The sequence below is a fragment of the Camelus bactrianus genome, chromosome 12, assembly GCF_048773025.1.
Source record: "Camelus bactrianus isolate YW-2024 breed Bactrian camel chromosome 12, ASM4877302v1, whole genome shotgun sequence".
NCBI classification, from domain to species: Eukaryota; Metazoa; Chordata; class Mammalia; order Artiodactyla; family Camelidae; genus Camelus; species Camelus bactrianus.
The window spans coordinates 67,442,349-67,459,573 of record NC_133550.1 but is presented as its reverse complement, the minus strand read 5'-3'; the positions used below and the strand labels follow the sequence as shown (position 1 = coordinate 67,459,573).

At 50.3% G+C, this 17,225-nt stretch overlaps 1 protein-coding gene across 5 annotated transcripts in view; it reads right to left on the bottom strand.

Annotated features, from left to right (window-relative positions):
- Positions 1-17,225, bottom strand: part of PPARA (peroxisome proliferator activated receptor alpha) — a 65,241-nt gene that overhangs the window by 17,278 nt on the left and 30,738 nt on the right. For 3 of the 5 annotated variants that reach the window (XM_074375739.1, XM_074375736.1, XM_010960152.3), the window contains exons 3-4: positions 4,224-4,472; positions 706-866 (exon numbers count right to left, since the gene is read on the bottom strand). In XM_074375739.1, coding sequence (XP_074231840.1) covers positions 706-866; positions 4,224-4,431 — 369 coding nt within the window. In that variant the 5' untranslated portion in view covers positions 4,432-4,472. Of the gene's footprint in view, positions 1-705; positions 867-3,852; positions 4,173-4,223; positions 4,473-4,742; positions 5,009-17,225 lie in introns of those variants that run through there. The other 2 variants (XM_074375738.1, XM_074375740.1) reach the window with 2 other exon arrangements.

The following is a 17,225-nucleotide window of genomic DNA, read 5'->3' as shown; positions in this document are numbered from 1 at the left end:
CGTGCGGCGGGGTCCTGACATCTCTGATGGAGTGAAAACCACTGCCCTCCCGGACCTTCCAATGAGGCTGGGGGGAGAAAGTGGGCAAAAAGAAGTGGGCTCTGTGGCCTCGCATCCGAAATGAAGGGATCATTCTTAATGTGGCTTATTTGCTTTTAGAGAACACATTTCTCTAAGTCATTTATAAACAGTCCAGCGAAGCGGGGAGGGGACAGCTCGGTGGTAGAGCACGTGCTTAGTATGCGTGGGGTCCTGGTCCAATCCCTGGTACCTCCATCAGAGTGAATAAAGCTAATCACCTCCCTAACCCCCCCCCCCAGATAAATAAGGAAACCTAATCACCACCCCCGAAAAGCTCAAAAGATAGAATAGTTGCTTAAATAAAAAATAAAAATAAAAAAGGGGGAAGGTGAAGCTCAGTGCTAGAGCGCGTGCTTAGCATGCCTGACGTCCCGGGTTCAAGCCCCAGCACCGCCATTACAAATAACTAACTAAATAAGCCTAATTACCCTCCCCTCAAACCCCCAAATAGTCCAGAAATATGCCCTGGACTTTCCGAAGGGAGAAATTAATCCGTCCCTTGGGTCAGTTCTGGTCTACAGCTCCAGCATTTCTCAGTAATGACCAACGTATGGGTATAAAATAAACGGAACCACATGTAGTCCCTGAAAGGCCACCTCTCTCCCCGTCCAGGGCCCACTGTACCTTGCAGCCTTCACACGCGTGGACTCCGTAATGGTAGCCCGAGGCTTTGTCCCCACAGATTCTACATTCTATGTTCAGTGCTACGCTGGAAGAGTCATCAGTGCCACCAGGAACCACGGGGTAAGTGACGGATGAGGGACTCGAAGCCGGGGAGAGGGTGTCTAAGAACAGAAGGGGAGGATTTATGAATATTCACGGCCGTGCCATCCGATGTCACAACCGGGCTTCTGAGGGTATGATTTCACGTGTGAGGCATCTGGTGGGGCAGCATCAGCCAGTGGGCAGGGCTCCCACCCGGAGTCAGCCCTGCCCTGGCCCGCCCACACCTGCTGTGCTCCTGCAACTCCAGCAGCCCCGAAGCTCCCCCAGCCAAGGGGCTCCCCGACTAGGAGACAACTTTACTATTTGGTCCATAAAAAAACTAAACAAAACGAAAGTGACTAAATCATGGCCCTGCAGAAAAGGCTGCTTTACATGTAGCCTCTACACACGACTGGCCACAGCAGCTTTATTCTCAGTTGTGAAAAACCAACATGTCCTACACAGACCTCATTAGCTTTTCTTTGCTTCCTTCCTTCCAGCCCTTTTGTGATTGTCAACTCAATAAACTGCACCCAAATACAGTATAAAAATCCATGTGGGCAACACAAAAGCACAATCTGTGAAAAAAAAAATTGGACTTTCTTCAAATTAAAAACTTATGCTCTGCAAAAGACACTGTTAAGAAAATGAAAAGACAAGCCACAGACTGGGAGAAGGTATTTGCAAAACACACATCCAGTAACAGACTTGTAACCAAAGTACACAAAGAAGTCTTAAAACTCAACAGTAATAAAACAAAACATTCACTTAAAAAATGGGCAAAAGACCTGAATAGACACCTGACTGAAGTAGATACACAGGTAGCGAGGAAGCACGTGGAAAGATGCCCCCATCACTGGTCCTCAGGAAATTGTGAATTAAAACAACAATGCGACATCACTACACATCTATTAGCGTGGCTAAAATCCAAAAAACTGACAACACCAAGTGCTGGCGCTGATGTGGAGCAACAGGAATGCTCGTTCACTGCAGGTGGGACTGCAGAATGGTGCGGACACTTTGGAAGGCAGTTTGGCAGTTTCTTAGGAAGCAAAACAGTCTTAAGGGAATTATTCTCCTAGATATTTACCCAAGTGACTTGAAAATGTATGACCACACGAAAACCTACACCTGAATGTTTCCAGCAGCTTTATTCTTAATTGCCAAAAACAGAAGCAATCAAGATGCTTCAGCGGGTGAGAAGCCAGTCCAAAAGGCCACTACAGCCTATGGGATTCCTAATATCTGACATTTTAGGAGAGGCAGAGCTGTAGCAATGGTGAAAAGGTCAGCTGCTGGAGCAGGGATGGGGGTGGCAGGGTTGAAGAGGTGAAACAGGGGTTTTTGCAGGTGGTAAAAATATTCATAGGAAAATGTAATGGTGAACACACAACACAATGCATTTGTCAAAATCCACAGAATTTTACCATACAGAGTGAACCTTAATGTGTACAAATGAACAAAAATAACAGGAGGTCCAAGGATCCCAGGATGGAACACAGAATGTGACCCTACAACCTGACTATATCGCAAATGTACGACACATTTGCAGGAAACTTCCCCTGCAGATGCTCAGATAAGATGACCTTGGAAGATGCTCACCTAAGTGACCTTGGAAACGAGTGGCATCTGTGAGACCAAAGGCAAAGGAACCACAGCTGGACACTGTCCTTAGCTGATCGAGTTGCTTCCCACAGGGCTGAGGCCACTACCCACGTACACGCGAAATGGACAACTAATTAAATGGACGGTGCATGGGGGCGGCCAGGTCTCTCACTGCTGGAGTCTAAACTCACAGATAAGCAGGAGGAGGAGGCTGGGATGACCCGGGCAGTGGTGGATTAGAGTCGCAGACATCTGTTTGAACCCACATTTACCTTAACATAGAGACAGATGGATACATACAGAAACATTCAGGCGGGGGCTGCAGGAGGGTATAGCTCAGTGGTGGAGCACATGCTTAGCATGCACGAGGCCCTAGGTTAAATCCCCAGTACCTCCTCTAAAAATAAATATATAAACAAACAAATAAACCTAATTACCCTCCTCTCAAAAAAGAGGAAAAAATAGAGAGGAAGCAATAAAATGCTTTAAAAAAAAATCCACAGACGTGTATATACATAGGTTAGTATACACTGAAATACTCTGAAACACTCAGAGGGAATAAGACTGAGGACTCAGAGGCAGTCCCATGACCACCACTCATGATGGAGAAGCTCCAAATCCTTAGGGCACTGGGGAACACACTCAAAAGGGTTTTGCCTCAGAAGTGGAACAAAATTACCTCTAGAATCAACACTGTTACGGCCCCATCTAACAAAGCTTAACCACAGGACCTGAAAGGATCAACATTCTCCGAGTGCTTTAACTGCATCCCAGAACAAAACTCAAAAATATTTGTGTAAATACAAAAATATCCATCGTCAACAAAGTTCACGATGTATGGCCTCTAGTAAAAAAAACAGACACATTCCATTAAATTGGTTAAAAAAAAAAAGTCCATCCCCCGCACACCTGTGGGGTTTCGAGCAGGTGCGCCCTCAGCTAGCTGGTCCACACACACAGGGTCACCAGTGAGCGTGGCTCCCAGGGAGGGGAGGTGCCCCCTTTCCCACCGTCACTAAGTCAGCGCCCAGTCGTGAAGAGCGTCCTCACGGAACGGGAGGAACCAAGCTGGGGAAACGTGCTGCAGACCAAGAACCTGATGCAGGGGAGCCCAGGAGGGGAAAGAACACAGACACCTTTCACCAAACGCCGCAGGGAGAACCTTCTCTCTCAGTTTCCCGAGAGAGCCCGAATGGTCCAAACTCAGAGTCAAAAACCACACGCCAAGCGCAACCGCTCCTCCTGAGTCTGAATCCGACTTCTTCAGTCCCAGCCCAAGACCCACGGTGGCCAAGAAGCACGGTGGAGTCAAGTCCACCCCAGACGCAGCTGCCGTTAAGTCAAGGGTGCAATTTACAGCACAGCGTCCTGGGCTGGGTTAAATGCTGCCTCGAAGGGTGGTTCCCTCCCTCCCAGTGAGGTTACCTGGGTGGACCCCACGTGTTACTTCCTTGCACCCACCTTGCCTGATGTCTGATGTGGTTCTGAGCGCAGTGAACGCAGTAGAAAGAGGGCTCATGTACATATCCAGATAAAAGAGAAGGGCTTTTATTACAGCAGGAGTCTCTTTGCTTTAAAGAGCTATAAACTCAGGGCATTTAGCTGAATATGAAGCATTATTTGACTTCTGTACAGCTTTTAAAAGAAGGCATACTGTGAGAGGCAAGATACACCCCAAAAGTCTCAAGGCCCAGCAGCTCTGGGTGTAATGCTTTATCATGTCTGAAGAATTCCATGCAGAAAGAGGTGACTTCTTTTCCAGGTAAAGATGACAATTTTCCCTGTGGAAAAAACATTTCGGAATAAAGCTTTCCGGGAAACAGCACACTTACCGGTAATAACGGATCCATCTGACCCTGGGCCATTTCCTAAATACTGGTACTCTGTGAAGCTGAAGCTTCCAGAACTGTCCTCACCAATGGATGGAGAGATGTCTTGAATGGTGCCCATTTCCTGCAGGAATTCTTCGGACAATGGGCTTTCCAGATCATCAGCCTCGAGTGGGGAGAGGAGACAAATCGGGCTCTCTGTGTCCACCATCCTGACGGGACGGGGCTGGCCTCAGGCTGGGCTCCGGCCTCCTGGGACGACAGAGATGCAATGGGTGAAACGGGCATGTAGGGACGGCGGTCTCCCCACAGAGAAGCATCGCTGCTCAGTGAAGACACACCTGAACTCACCACCTAAAAAGTAACCCTGTCGGCTGCCTTTCCTCAGCTTGGCTGTTTTTTTTTTTTTTTTTTTTTTTAATGGAGGCACTGGGGATTGAACCCAGGACCTCATGCATGCTAAGCATGTGCTCTACCACTGAGCTATGCCCACCCCCTCAGCTTGACTCCTGATAAGCTCACCAAGAAAATAAAAATCTTTAAACAAGAAGACGTCTCAGGAGCCGGAGCCGATTAGGATGGAGGCCACCCCTGTGTCACCGAGCGCACACCACGTGCTGAGCTCAGTCCGTCGTATCCCAGGTAGAAGAAACAGCAGAGGACACGAAGTCCCCCTTGTCCAGGAACACCCCTTCTGGTGGGGACACATCTGGAATGTCTGACGGTGATACAGCGATGCTGGCGTGAGGAGGGGGGTGGACACTGCTCCGCACGGCAGGCTGGGGAAGGGCCTCGCGGAGCAGGGATGCAGACACCTGCGGGAATGAGGGAGGGAGCTGTACAGATGTCTTGGGGGAGAAGGTTCCAGCAAAACGAATGGCAGGTGCAAAGCCCTCAGGGTGGAAGCAGGCGAGTACTTCTAGGAATGACAGGTCAGTGTGTTTCAGCTGGGGGTCTGGGGAGAGCGGAGGGGAGGGCGGTCAGCGGGCACACGGGGCGCAATATTCCATGTCCTCCGTGCACCTGTGGGTGACTCACGTAGGTCCTGCTGAAAGATGACTGCGCCAGACAAGAACATTGTGGAGTTAAAAAAAATCTAAACAGGCCAGTCCCCGACAGCACTAGCCTGTTTCCACCAGCGAGCAGAAGAATGCTTTCTTTGCGGATACAGGCTAAGCTGTGTACCCCCAAATTCGTACGTGGGAGCCCTAGCCCCCCAGGACCTCAGAATGTGGTTGTCTTTGGAGATAATACAGAGGCAACTGCATTAAAATGAAGTCTTTACGAGGATCTACTGTACAGCACAGGGAACTACATTCAACTTCTTATAATGAGCTGTAAAGGAAAAGAAACAAAAAAAAAACCATGTATGTGTATGTATAACTGAATCACTTTGCTGTACACCTGAAACTCACGTTGTAAATTGACTACACTTCAGCAAAAAACAAGAATAAAAAAAAAATGAGGTCTTTAGCAGGGCCCTAATCCAATGTGGCTGGTGTCCCTCCAAGGAGAGGAAATTAGGACACACGCAAAGAGACGGCAGGGGTGCGCACAGGCAGGGGGCGACCATGCGAGGACACGGCGAGAGGCGGCCACCTGCCAGCCGAGGGGAGAGGCCCCGGGAGAAACCAGAGCTGCTGACGCTCTGATCGTGGACTTGGACCCTCCAGGGGCACAAGAAAGAAGTTTCCATTGTTTAAGGGCCAGTCTGTGCACTTTGTTACGGCAGCCGGAGCAAACGTGTGCAGGGACAAAGTCAGAACAGTGGCTCTTTCCGCGGTGGCTGGTTTCACGTTCTGGCACAAACATCTGAAACCACTTCCGCTGACCTTCAGACTCATGCCCAGGGTCCTCCGCACAACATGGGCCCTGCTGACGTGTCTCCTCGGTCTCGCCCTCGTCACTGGCCCCCACCCCCGTGGTGACCAGTGGCACAGGGCCATCGCCTCATCCAGACCTCCCTGTGCTGTTCTCTGCGCCTAAGCCCAGACCCACCTCCCTGAACTGCCCTCCCGTCCCTGCCTTCCCGAGGCTCTGCTCCAGGTCCACCCCCAGGCCCAGCCAAGTCACTCACTGCCAGCAAGGCTGACGAGGTGACATTTAGGTCCTGGAACTGTTTTCCTATCTGAAATGAAGCCCACAGCTCACACCTGGGACAGGACCAGAGGAGGTGCAGGCCAGCAACAGCGGCCAGGGCTCACCACAAGGTGGCTGCCACCCCGCCAAGACCACAGGCCAGGCTTGCTGATGGACTGAGAATACGCCGCCAAAGCAAACTCACGGAATGCACTTGCGTAAAAACATGTCCCGTTTCAGCCTTGCTGAAAGTCAACAGCAGCTTTAAGTGCAAAGATGAATGAATCGCGGCTCCCTCTAGAAATGAAAAATGGCTACAGCTCACATGTCTTTGGTGAAATTCACATCTCATGCTTGGAATTCTGACAGTAAGTGGCCACAGCCGACAGCAACACATAAGGGAAAATAAAAGAGAATAATCAACCTTTCATAAGACTTAGAAGACTTCCTCTAGCATCTGTTAGTGTAAATTGGGCCATGAATCTGGGCATTTTTTTCCTACTATATTTTATTCTTCATCATAATTGAAGGAAGATTTCTTCCCATGGCAAGTAAGATATTTTATAAACTGTTTCCAACTGCAGTCATTAACTTAACTGCAGTCATTAACTTACTAACGTAACTGTGGAGTTCAGCCTGATAAATACCCGGTAGCCGGGCAGAGGCTGTGTTACCGATGGGGCCGTGACTGCCACCTCTTCCATCTCATCATATTCTCAACGTGGACAGCCGCCTTTTATTCCTGCAAATATTCTGTCTTCCAGCCGGGAGCCTCAGAATGTGGGCAACTGATCTTTGATGACAAAAGGATGTTAGTGTCCTTGTCACCACATGCAGGGAATCCGAGATCTTATCATTTTACTTTCCAGTTGCCTGAAATTGATACCTGAGATTTATGTAGAGAAACATCAGTCTTCCTGTTCACGAAGACCTTCATACGATCCCTCCAGAGTGAGGCAACACCGTGAACTCCGCCCGGAGGACCGGCCTTTGCACAGATCACTGGACACTCTGGCCCCACTTGCTTCCAGCCAGAGCAGATCAGGGACTATGTCCTTTGAATGCGTCCCCTGGGTAGAGCTGAACACGCCCAGCCCCGCCGGCCTGCGGTTCCTGGCGGGCTCCGGCACCCGGCTCCCCCAACGTTGCTGTCACCTCTGCCCAGGAGCCAGGAGATCCTGGGAAATCCCTGTCTCTAAAACTCACAGAACACAGCCACTGCCCAGTTCATGGAGCCGGGCAACCAGACGCCAGTTACTGTGTCCTGTGCCTGATGTCCTACGTCCCCCAGTGCTTTGGAGGGAGGAAGAGGCACCACAAGCCACCTGTTTTCTCAGCAGCTCCCAGGGTGGCCCAGGAGGCGAGAAATAAGGAGAGGATGCGGGTGGGCCTTAAACAGGCCTTCGGTTTCCTAGCAGAGAGAGCTGAGGGCAAGGGCAGAGGGCTGTTGAGGAAAGGAAGTAAGGTCTGGACCGGGCAGAGGTGGCATCTGTCTGATCCCGCCATTCCTGGGTAATCCTGAGACCCGCTTGGCTTCTCGGTGCACCTTTTTCTTTCCCCCCAGTTTAGATGTTAGAGCCGCATCCTGTGTGTCAGAAACTCGGATGAGATGCTGCCAGTCTGCCTTCCGCAGAGCACCTAGGAGTCAGAATGTTTCTTTGAGAATGATGAAGCAGGCCACGTGAAAACTACAGAACACTGGGGGGGGGGGGAGATACAGGCAAGAGGGAAAGAAGGAAGGAAGGAAGGAAGGAGGGAGGGGCAGAGGATCCTACAGTGGCTTTATGTCACCCAAACACAGAGCAGGTGAACACACCGGAAGAATTTTCTTTTTAATATTTTTTTAATAGGGAGGTAATTAGGTTTGCTTGTTTTAATAGAGGGACTGGAGATTGAACCCAGGACCTCATGCATGCTAAGCACGTGCTCCACCACTTAAGTTACAACCTCCGCCCTCTTTTTAAAAACATTTTTTTAAAGAATTTTACCATTAATTGTTAACCTTAATTTTAAGGACTCTTCCTCATCACCAACTCTTAGATGACGCAACCGGAAGATCAGGCTAAAATGAGTTGCTAATGGCATAATAAGTCCTGAGTTTGCAAAGCCAAGGAGGGCCCAGCACACTCTGCTCTGGGCTCCCCCAGCACCTCGGGCCGGTTCTGACACAGCCCTCATTATTCACGGTGCTGGAAATTTTCACTTGTCCCCACTGGACTATACGTCTCCTGGGAGGTTCTGCTAATCGTTGTATCCGTGCTTCCGGCCCAATCCTGCGATGCTGCAGGAGTTCCACTTCCATTCCTCTAGCTCGGCTGAGGCTGGCACAAGACGCAGGCTCACGACGTCCTTCCTCCCCTGCTCCCCAGGTGAAGGTCCTGGGGCCTCATCCCCACTCTGCATCAGCCTCTACAGCCCGGATCACCCAGAACGGCACACACGGTCAGTGCGTCAAAGACCACAAAACGTAAGGACACTTAACACAGAAGTCAGACTGGGTCTACCTTGGGAAAGTGATCAGAAATTTGCAGAGTGAATCATAATCATTGTGGGGACTTAAAAGCAAAGCACGAGAGAGGAAACAAAAGAAATCTAAGCATATTAGCGAATGACAAGATCCAAGTCGGCAGGAAAGCAAGCTGCAAACGGGGCAGGGGTCTGCTTATCAACACCTGTGTCCCGAGGAGGAGGACTGTGCCCACGGCCCGCGCAGCCGACCGGCACTTAACACACCTGCTCAGCAAGGCGAGGACGGGTCACCAGTGTGACTCTGCCCCGGAAGCAGCAGAGGAAGTGTCCTGAGATAAAACAAATCAAGCGCTTGGAGGAAAAAGTAAAGAGGCTTCACCATCTGACTGGAATAAAATACTAAGTGAAATCGCTTCCTGGTTGGCTCCCGAGGGCGTTTCTGTATCTTACCCATCTCTGCATCCCTGACATTGGACCTTGAAGACCTTCTGCAAAGGTCCTCTTAAATTAAGTATTAAATAACAGTTCACTATCAAAACATGTTTACAGGCTGCGAAATCAGATAGTCAAGAAAAAAGAACAAATGGAACTGGGCAGGAATTCTCATCCTCGGAACTTACGTTTGACTCCCAAGGGTCCAGATACATGGTTACAAACATCAGTCTTCTCATTCCTTTGCTATTTCTCCCTGCGTTCAGCTCTCACTTACTGCACTGCAAAACCTCTCAGGTTATCGCTCACTATGCTTGACGATGCCACCTTAGAGAAACCTGTATACGTCTTCCTTTGCTAAATTAAGTCTCATCAGACTTCACTGAGTGGTTTAAAGGCACAAGACTTTTGTCAAAGGAGTACCATTTATGTAGCAGATAAGCAGCTCTCAGACAAAGAATTCTGTCTGTTTTCCACCAACTCTAATTCACTACCTTGTCAGATTCTTTATTCTTCCCTGTACACTTTTTAGATACTACATATACTATTTAGACGCTTTTTGGCTTAATTTGTTGGGCTGGGATTTAAAACATTTCAAAATAAACAAAAGAATGCTAAAAAGCCCTCTGTACCTTCACCCAGCACCAGAAGTTCACTGAAACAGATTAATCATTACCACCTGCATAATGATTAACAGGTTAACCAAGTAAGTATAGAAAATGCCTAGGAAACACATTTAAGACGAAGAAAAAACTACTGGAGTAAACAATGATAAGGAGATGAGGGACTATGTATTTTATTTCATTTAAAAATGTTTTATTTATTTATTAATTTTGAGGGGGGGTATTTTTAGAGGAGGCACTGGGGATTGAACCCAGGACCTCGTGCATGCTGGGCACGTGCTGTACCACTGAGCAAGACCCTCCCCGCAGACTATGTATTTTAATGAGTTAAATCAAACACATCATCAACTGTCTGCACTCAGCATAGGTTTGACTGGAGCTATCCAGATCTTTCCTAACGATGCCGCAGGCCTGAAATTTTGCAACCACAAGAATTTGGCACCCGGAAGTGGGGGCCAGAAGAGTAGCTGGGAGCCTTTACACGTTTACCTTGAAAGGCACAGAAGGAATGTTCCCAGCCACTTCCGAGAAGACGCCCTGCAGCTTTACACGAAGGTCACACGATGGGACAGTGCATGTTACAGCCGCTTCAAACCCAACGCGCCTTCCCATTTTCCTGAAAACAGGCTTCCCGTTCCTAAATGGAAGCTTACCTTTGTGGATAGTGATACCAAAATAATCACAGGAAGGCTGCAACTTGGATACATTTCAGTGTCAGCCGCCGTGAAATCTGAATGAGAAGCTTGCCACAAAAACTGACAGTCGACGTAGGGGACAGCAGAGCTCAGTGGCGGAGCGCATGCCTAGCCTGCACGAGGTCCTGGGTTCAGTCCCCAGTACCTCCATGAAAAATAAATAAACCTGATTACCTCTCCCCCGACACACACAAAATAAAAAATAAAATAAAACTGATTTTTAAAAAATGAAAAAGGGATTTAAAAAAAATTCGGCGGAAATGAAATTCATATTCATCACACAAAAGCTTTGACCCAGTATAGACGGAACCAGCAGCAACGGAGATGACCAGGGCCAGACGATGGAGGAGCAACAGAGGACCAGGGGCCTGGACAGTCACAGCGCTGAAGGACCACACTCCCCAACAAGGAAGGCCTGCTGGGTTTTGGCAGAAACACATCAGACACGCAACAGGCAGACATGCTAAGGCTGAGCCTCCGGGAGCTAAGCTGGTGGTCACCGCTGGGATGGGAGACCATGTCTTACGAACTTCACGAACCCTGAGTCCCCCTGAGCTCGTGATGGTGCCTTCCCCTGGAGGACACCTTGCAGGGACCCACAGCCCCAGGGCAGCGGGTGTGGAGCCGGAACAGGGCAGGGAGGGAGACAGTATTCACTGAGCACCCCTGGGCCAGCCCCTCAGTAACAGTCACCACACTGCTGTCTTTAGTGGGTCCAATGGGGGCCAGGGTGGGTAGTTCTGGCCCCACTGACAGGAGGAAATGCAGGGGCGCAGGGAGGAAAGCCGCCGTGCAGTTGGGAGGTGCAGACGGTGAAATAAACAAGTGGCGGGGAGGCTGCGTGACGTCACGGTGGGTTCTGAGGGTCCAGAAAGGCTCCGTAAAGGAAGGGACACCCAAGCTGAATCCTAAAAGGTGACCGGAAAGAAATGCAGCAGAAAAAAATGACAGAAAAAAGGGTAAGGGGCATTTCTATGAAAAGGGCACAGTCCACATGCAGAGATGACCTGGAACACCACTGAGCAAGGAGCTGAGCAGGGCTGGACGTTCCACTCCGGGACAGCTGGGTCAGTTCCGCGTCGCCGCACGGCCAACAGCCCCAGAGCTCAGTGACTCGAAACTACAACTGCTACAGTTTGCTCACAGCTCTGTGGGTCAGCAGTTTGGGCTGGGCTCAGCGGGACGGGTCTTCTGCAGCCAGTTGGCAGCCGAGGCTGGAGGGCTGGTGGAGGTGGGTGCTGGCGGTGGGCTGGCCCCTTCTCCCCATGGGGGCTTTCGTCCTCTCGGAGGCCCGCCCAGGCTTCTGCAGGTGCACCAATCTTCCAAGAGAGTGAGTGCAGAAACTGCAAGACCTCACCTGTAAATTCTACGTCACTTCAGCCACACTCTGTGGGTCTGAGCATGTCAGGAGGAAGCTCATGTCCCAGGACGGGGAAATGAGCCCTGCCTCTGATGAGGGGGGAGCCCCACTGTTGATGCAGCACAGGGGGAAGTGGGAGGAGGATGCAGATGTGGGAGAGGCTGGCAGTGCCGGTCAAGGTGCGTTACTGCTCACGCTAAGGAGTGTGTGGACTCTGCCCTGCAAGCAAGAGGAGTCACGGAGGGGCGCTGGGCCAGAGCACAGCGTGCTGAGAAGTGCTTCAGGACAGTCGCGGCAGCAGGGTGAAATCTAGATTTAAAGGAGACCAGACAGGGAGTGTATAGCTCAGTGGTAGAGCACATGCTTAGCATGCACGAGGTCCTGGGTTCAATCCCCAGTACCCTTGGTAAAATAAATAAACCTAACTACCTCTCTGCCAAAAAAAAAAAAAAAACAAAAAACAAACACAAAAACAAAAAAAACACCCCAAACATAAAGATGTAAAGGAACAAGACAAGAAGCATCAAGACTCCTTATGAGGCTGCAGTAACTGCCCCCGTAAGAGGTAGCGTCACCCTCGGGAGCTGACTTTGGCAGCTGACTGAATTGGGACAGAGCCTGGGATAAACCTGCTCTCTGGCTTAGGGACCTGGGGGGTGAGGTGACAGCTACGAAATCTGGAATATAAAGAGGAGAACGGGTTTCCGGGGCGGAGAGAGCCTGTGGAGGTAGAAGGATGACTAATCCAGTCGTGCATGGGGTTCCAGTGTCTGAGGGACACACAGCCTCTGTGCAGGTCCTCTCCTCCTCCGGGAGGTGCTGACCATGTCAACAACATCACCTTGCACGCCTCGCAGCAGCAGCAGCACCCAGGGCAGAAGCAGGCCCGTCCTCGGGGAGAGGGCGAGGCTCTGAGTGACCCTGGATACCTGAGCCGCAGTCCAGCAACGCTGAATCGGGGTCAACAGCATCCACGTGCGGGTCGTCCCGAGCATCTGCGGAGCCCCGGGCACGTGTCTGATCACCCCCATCATTCCTTCTGAGAATCCCCGCTCCCACCGCCCACCGCTGCCTTGATGCTTCGATCACGCCCTTCCCTCTGCCTGGCTGGTCTTCCCCAGACTGTCACATCCTCAGAGGGAAGACCGAGTCTTACTCAAATGTACTGCACAAAACACCCCCTTGGATGCACCGAGCTGAACCACAAAGGGAAGGGAAAAGGAGGCAACATTTATATTCGATTCTATGAGTACAAAGAACATGTGTCTGAGACTACGGAGGACTTCATGTTACTGAAAAAAAATGAGACAACAGGAAGCAGATGACTGAATGTTGACCGATGGCATTCCGCCCAGGAATGTATTTCTCCCCAGGAGAGCATCTCAGAAAAAAAAGCAGTACCAGTTTTAAGGGAGAGATAAAAGACCCTTGCCCTTTATTTTTAACTTCTAAGGGCCAACTCAGCAGAATTCTAAATTTGCTCTAGACCAAGCGTAACCAAGAGAATTATTCTGGTGCAGTTCTCTATCCCGGAGGTTAATTTTGGCTTTATAATTTGATAAAGTCGATAGAGAAATGTGTCCCTTTTTCAGCCTTTCTCCTTTAACGTTCCCCTTCCATTTTCAGATTACATCAAAGGGATGGATTTGGCCAGAGCAGACACGTTCTGAACACCCTCCCTTGTCTTCAGAGTCTGACAAGGAGCAGCAATGGGAGAGCGCGACAGGGTCGACCACAGAATTCCAAAGCGAGGGAACTCCAGGGCGAAGCGGTCTCCCGCTGTCCCCGACATGATGAGAAACGGCAAATTCCAGACGCTTCTGAAGAGAGAGGAAAGGCCCTCCCGCGCCCCTCGGCCCACAGCACCGGCTGGGAAGACAGCCCCTCCACAGACGCACTCAGGAGAACAGCTGTGCTGACGGGGCGCGACTGCCCACAACGTGAAAGCCGTCTTTTGGACAATTCCATACATAACACTAAGGCTCAGCGTGCCCGCGTGCGTCAGGTCTTCAGTGTTTTCTGCCTTCTGCTTTTCCAGTGGACGCAACCCATCCCCATCCTGTGCGTTTGCTCTCCGGCCAACGAGCCGCAGGAAAGGAAAAAGCCAAACCTGGGGGAGTAGCGTCATGTTCCCACTGGTTTCATCCTTCTCCAGAAGGATAGAGAAATGGGGAAAGAAAAGATCTCTCCTCTTCAGGACCTCTATTTAGGTAACTGACCTACAGTATTATAACCTAATTTCTATAGCCACCAACCGACGGTTTCTCCTTGGCTTTACTGGTCTGTGTGCAGCCTGCATTAGGCATTTTGGGGAGACAGCTGACTAGGACATAGCTCTTATTCTTAAGGAGTTCCCAAGTGCTGGGGGAATGGTGGAGGATAAAACACGTTCACCAGTAATTGCCCCGGAAGACAGGCGCTGAGGTGGCGCCGAGGACTGCAGAGGGAGAGACTGCAGGGTTTCAAAGGAGAAACCCAGTCACCACACTCAGAAATTAAGCAGAAGCTCAGCTTTGCGGAACTCTTTTTTTTTTTAATGGATGCATAGATGATTTACAATGTTGTTAGTCGCTGGTGTGCAGTGTGGTGATCCAGTTACACACACACACGCGTATATATTCGTTTTCATCAGAGGTTACTACATGATATTGAGTATAGTTTCCTGTGCTACACAGTAGGATCAATGTTGTTTATCTGTTTTATATATAGGAGTTTGTATCTGCAAATCCCAAACTCCCAGTTTATCCCTTCCCACCCTCCCCCCACTGGTAACCGTACGTTTGTTTTCTATGCCTGTGAGTCTCTTTCTGTTTTGTAAATAAGTTCATTGTGTCATTTTTTTAGATTCCACATATAAGTGATATCATATGATGTTTGTCTTTCTCTGTCTGACTTACTTCACTTAGTATGACAACCTCTAGGTCCATCCATGTTGCTGCAAATAGCATTACTTTATTCTTTTTTATGACCAAGTAGTATTCCACTGTATAAATATACCACAGCTTCTTTATCCATCATCTGTCGATGGGCATTTAGGTTGCTTCCACGTCTTGGCTGTTGTAAATAGTGCTGCTGTGAACACTGGGGTGCATGTATCTTTCTTGCTACAGAACCTTTTTTTTAATTCAAAATTTAATCTTGGCCCCATGATTAGGAAGTGTAGGTTCTGGAGTCAGTTGAAACTGTCAACGCTTTGTATGAGTTGTGTAACATTGAGCTAATTTACAAAGTCCCTGAGCCTCCATTTCTTATCTATAAAAAGAGAGGAAGATTTTGAGACGGTGTGGTGAATCATACACACTTAATTTCACTTTTTTCTGCATCCCCTTTGCAAAGCTTTTAAAAACAAAAGGTATAAATCTGTGCCGGAGAGAGGGGCTGGGAGACAGGGGCAGAGAGACAAGGGCAGAAACAGCTGGAGGCTGGAAAGGAGATGGAGGCAGAGGACGGAGCAGAGATGCAAAACCAGCGCTGGGAAAGGCAGGAACCGTGAGGTTCATCTTGCAGAGCCCGAGCACTCAGGAATCGGGGGACCAGGTGGCCAGGCAGGGGCACATCTGGGGCTACAGCAGGAGGGTGGGTAGCAGCTCTGAGCAGCGGCCCTAATCCTCTCCCCCATCCGCCCGCACAGGAACTGGATGCTCCTGCAGCTGCTGGGGACTGGGAACCGGGATGCGCACCGGGCGGCCAGCAGGCATGGCGGAGGCAGAGTGCCACCAGCAGAGGGGATTCAGCGCGAGTGTGCGTTTGGAACGCGGACACCCCAGCCTGCTCTCCTCTCCCTCCCGAAACCCTGGGGGATCGAGGTCTCTCTCCCTCCCCCCTCCCCCCTCCCCCAAGCAGAGGATTGAAATATCTGGGAATATCTTCCACTTCAGAAGGGAGACTTAAAGATATCAATGATCAGCCTGTCAAGAGCCCATCCCTCCCTGCCCGGCCTGATCTCGGAAAGACGTCTAAAATGAGTATCTCCATCTCTGCCCACAGCCTCAGTCAGCTTTATAGTCCCTCACTTTAAAACTAGACACCCCCCCAAAATACCAGACTTCTGAGGAAGGCCTCTAACACGAAAGAAACAGACAAACGGACAAATCAGGGGGCGGCTATAGCTCTGGGGCAGAAGGCCTGCTTAGCATGCACAGGGTCCTGGGTTCAATCCCCGGTACCGCCATTGAAAAAAAACCCAAACCTAATTACCCCTCCCCTCAAAAGTGAAATTAAAAAAAATTTTTAAAGAAAAAAAATTTTTTTAATAAAAATCAGCTTAGAGGGAACAATACACAGGAGGAAGAAAACGACAAAACCAGGGGAAACATTGTTAATATCCTCAGAAAGAGAAGAGAAGAATTTGCAATGAAAAGGCGCATCCTGAGACCAGAAGCCCCTCTGGACACGACCACAAGCGTGCGAGAAGGGTTCGGGGGCAAAGGCTGTAGCCTCCCAGAAGGAAAAGTGGAAAGACGGAGACGGACGCGGGAGAAGCCGGAGCAGAAAGTGAGGGGACCAGGCCAGGAGGCGAGAGTCGCCCAAATGAAGAAACCCCGGAGCGAGGGAGGTGAGGAGACCGCAGGGGAAGTTATCCACAAGCGAGCTCAAGGACGGGCCTCAGAGACGAAGGCCGTCGATCCCCAGGGGCCCGACAGAACGGATGGCTACGCACCCTCGTCAAGGCAGGCCCCTGGGAAATCCAGAACGCTCCGGACAAAGAGGGCAGCCTCCCAGACCCGCGAGTTTTCAGAGGGAGCAAACGTCAGCTACCGGAAAGCTCTGCCGTCCCTCAGCAGCGGCACCGGGAGCAAAAGACTGTGGGTCGGCACCGTCCCAGCGGGAGGGAAGGTGACTCCCACGGAGTCCACGTCCAGATGAGCCACCCAGCGTGTGGGGAGCGGGGAAGTTCCTGTTTATCCTTGCAGTGGAGTGACTGTCTCTGAGACCCTAGAATCTCTCCCTCCCATGACACCTGGTACTTCTCTCGTACTGGGGGTAACTACCAGCCAGCGTGTGTCTTTATGGAGTTGCGCTCAACTCAGGCACCTTTTCTAGACATCTGACGGCAGTGAGTGTTGAAAATAGCCTGCACTTCCTCTGCGTCATGTTGTTGCGGGTTTATAGGCCTTCATGGGCCAACTTTGGGGCCTTGTCATCATTGGCCACCACTGGGACAAGACACTGCCCTAAATGAGAGATTCTGTTGCTGTGGGTGATGGTGGATAACACTTCCTGAGTCCTTATCACATGCCAAGCCCATGAGGGAGGCACTGTTAATATGTTTACAGAGAAGGAAACTGAAGCACACGGTGGTGACAGCCATGTGCTCAGGGTCAAAGAAGCAGCGGAGCTGGGTTTG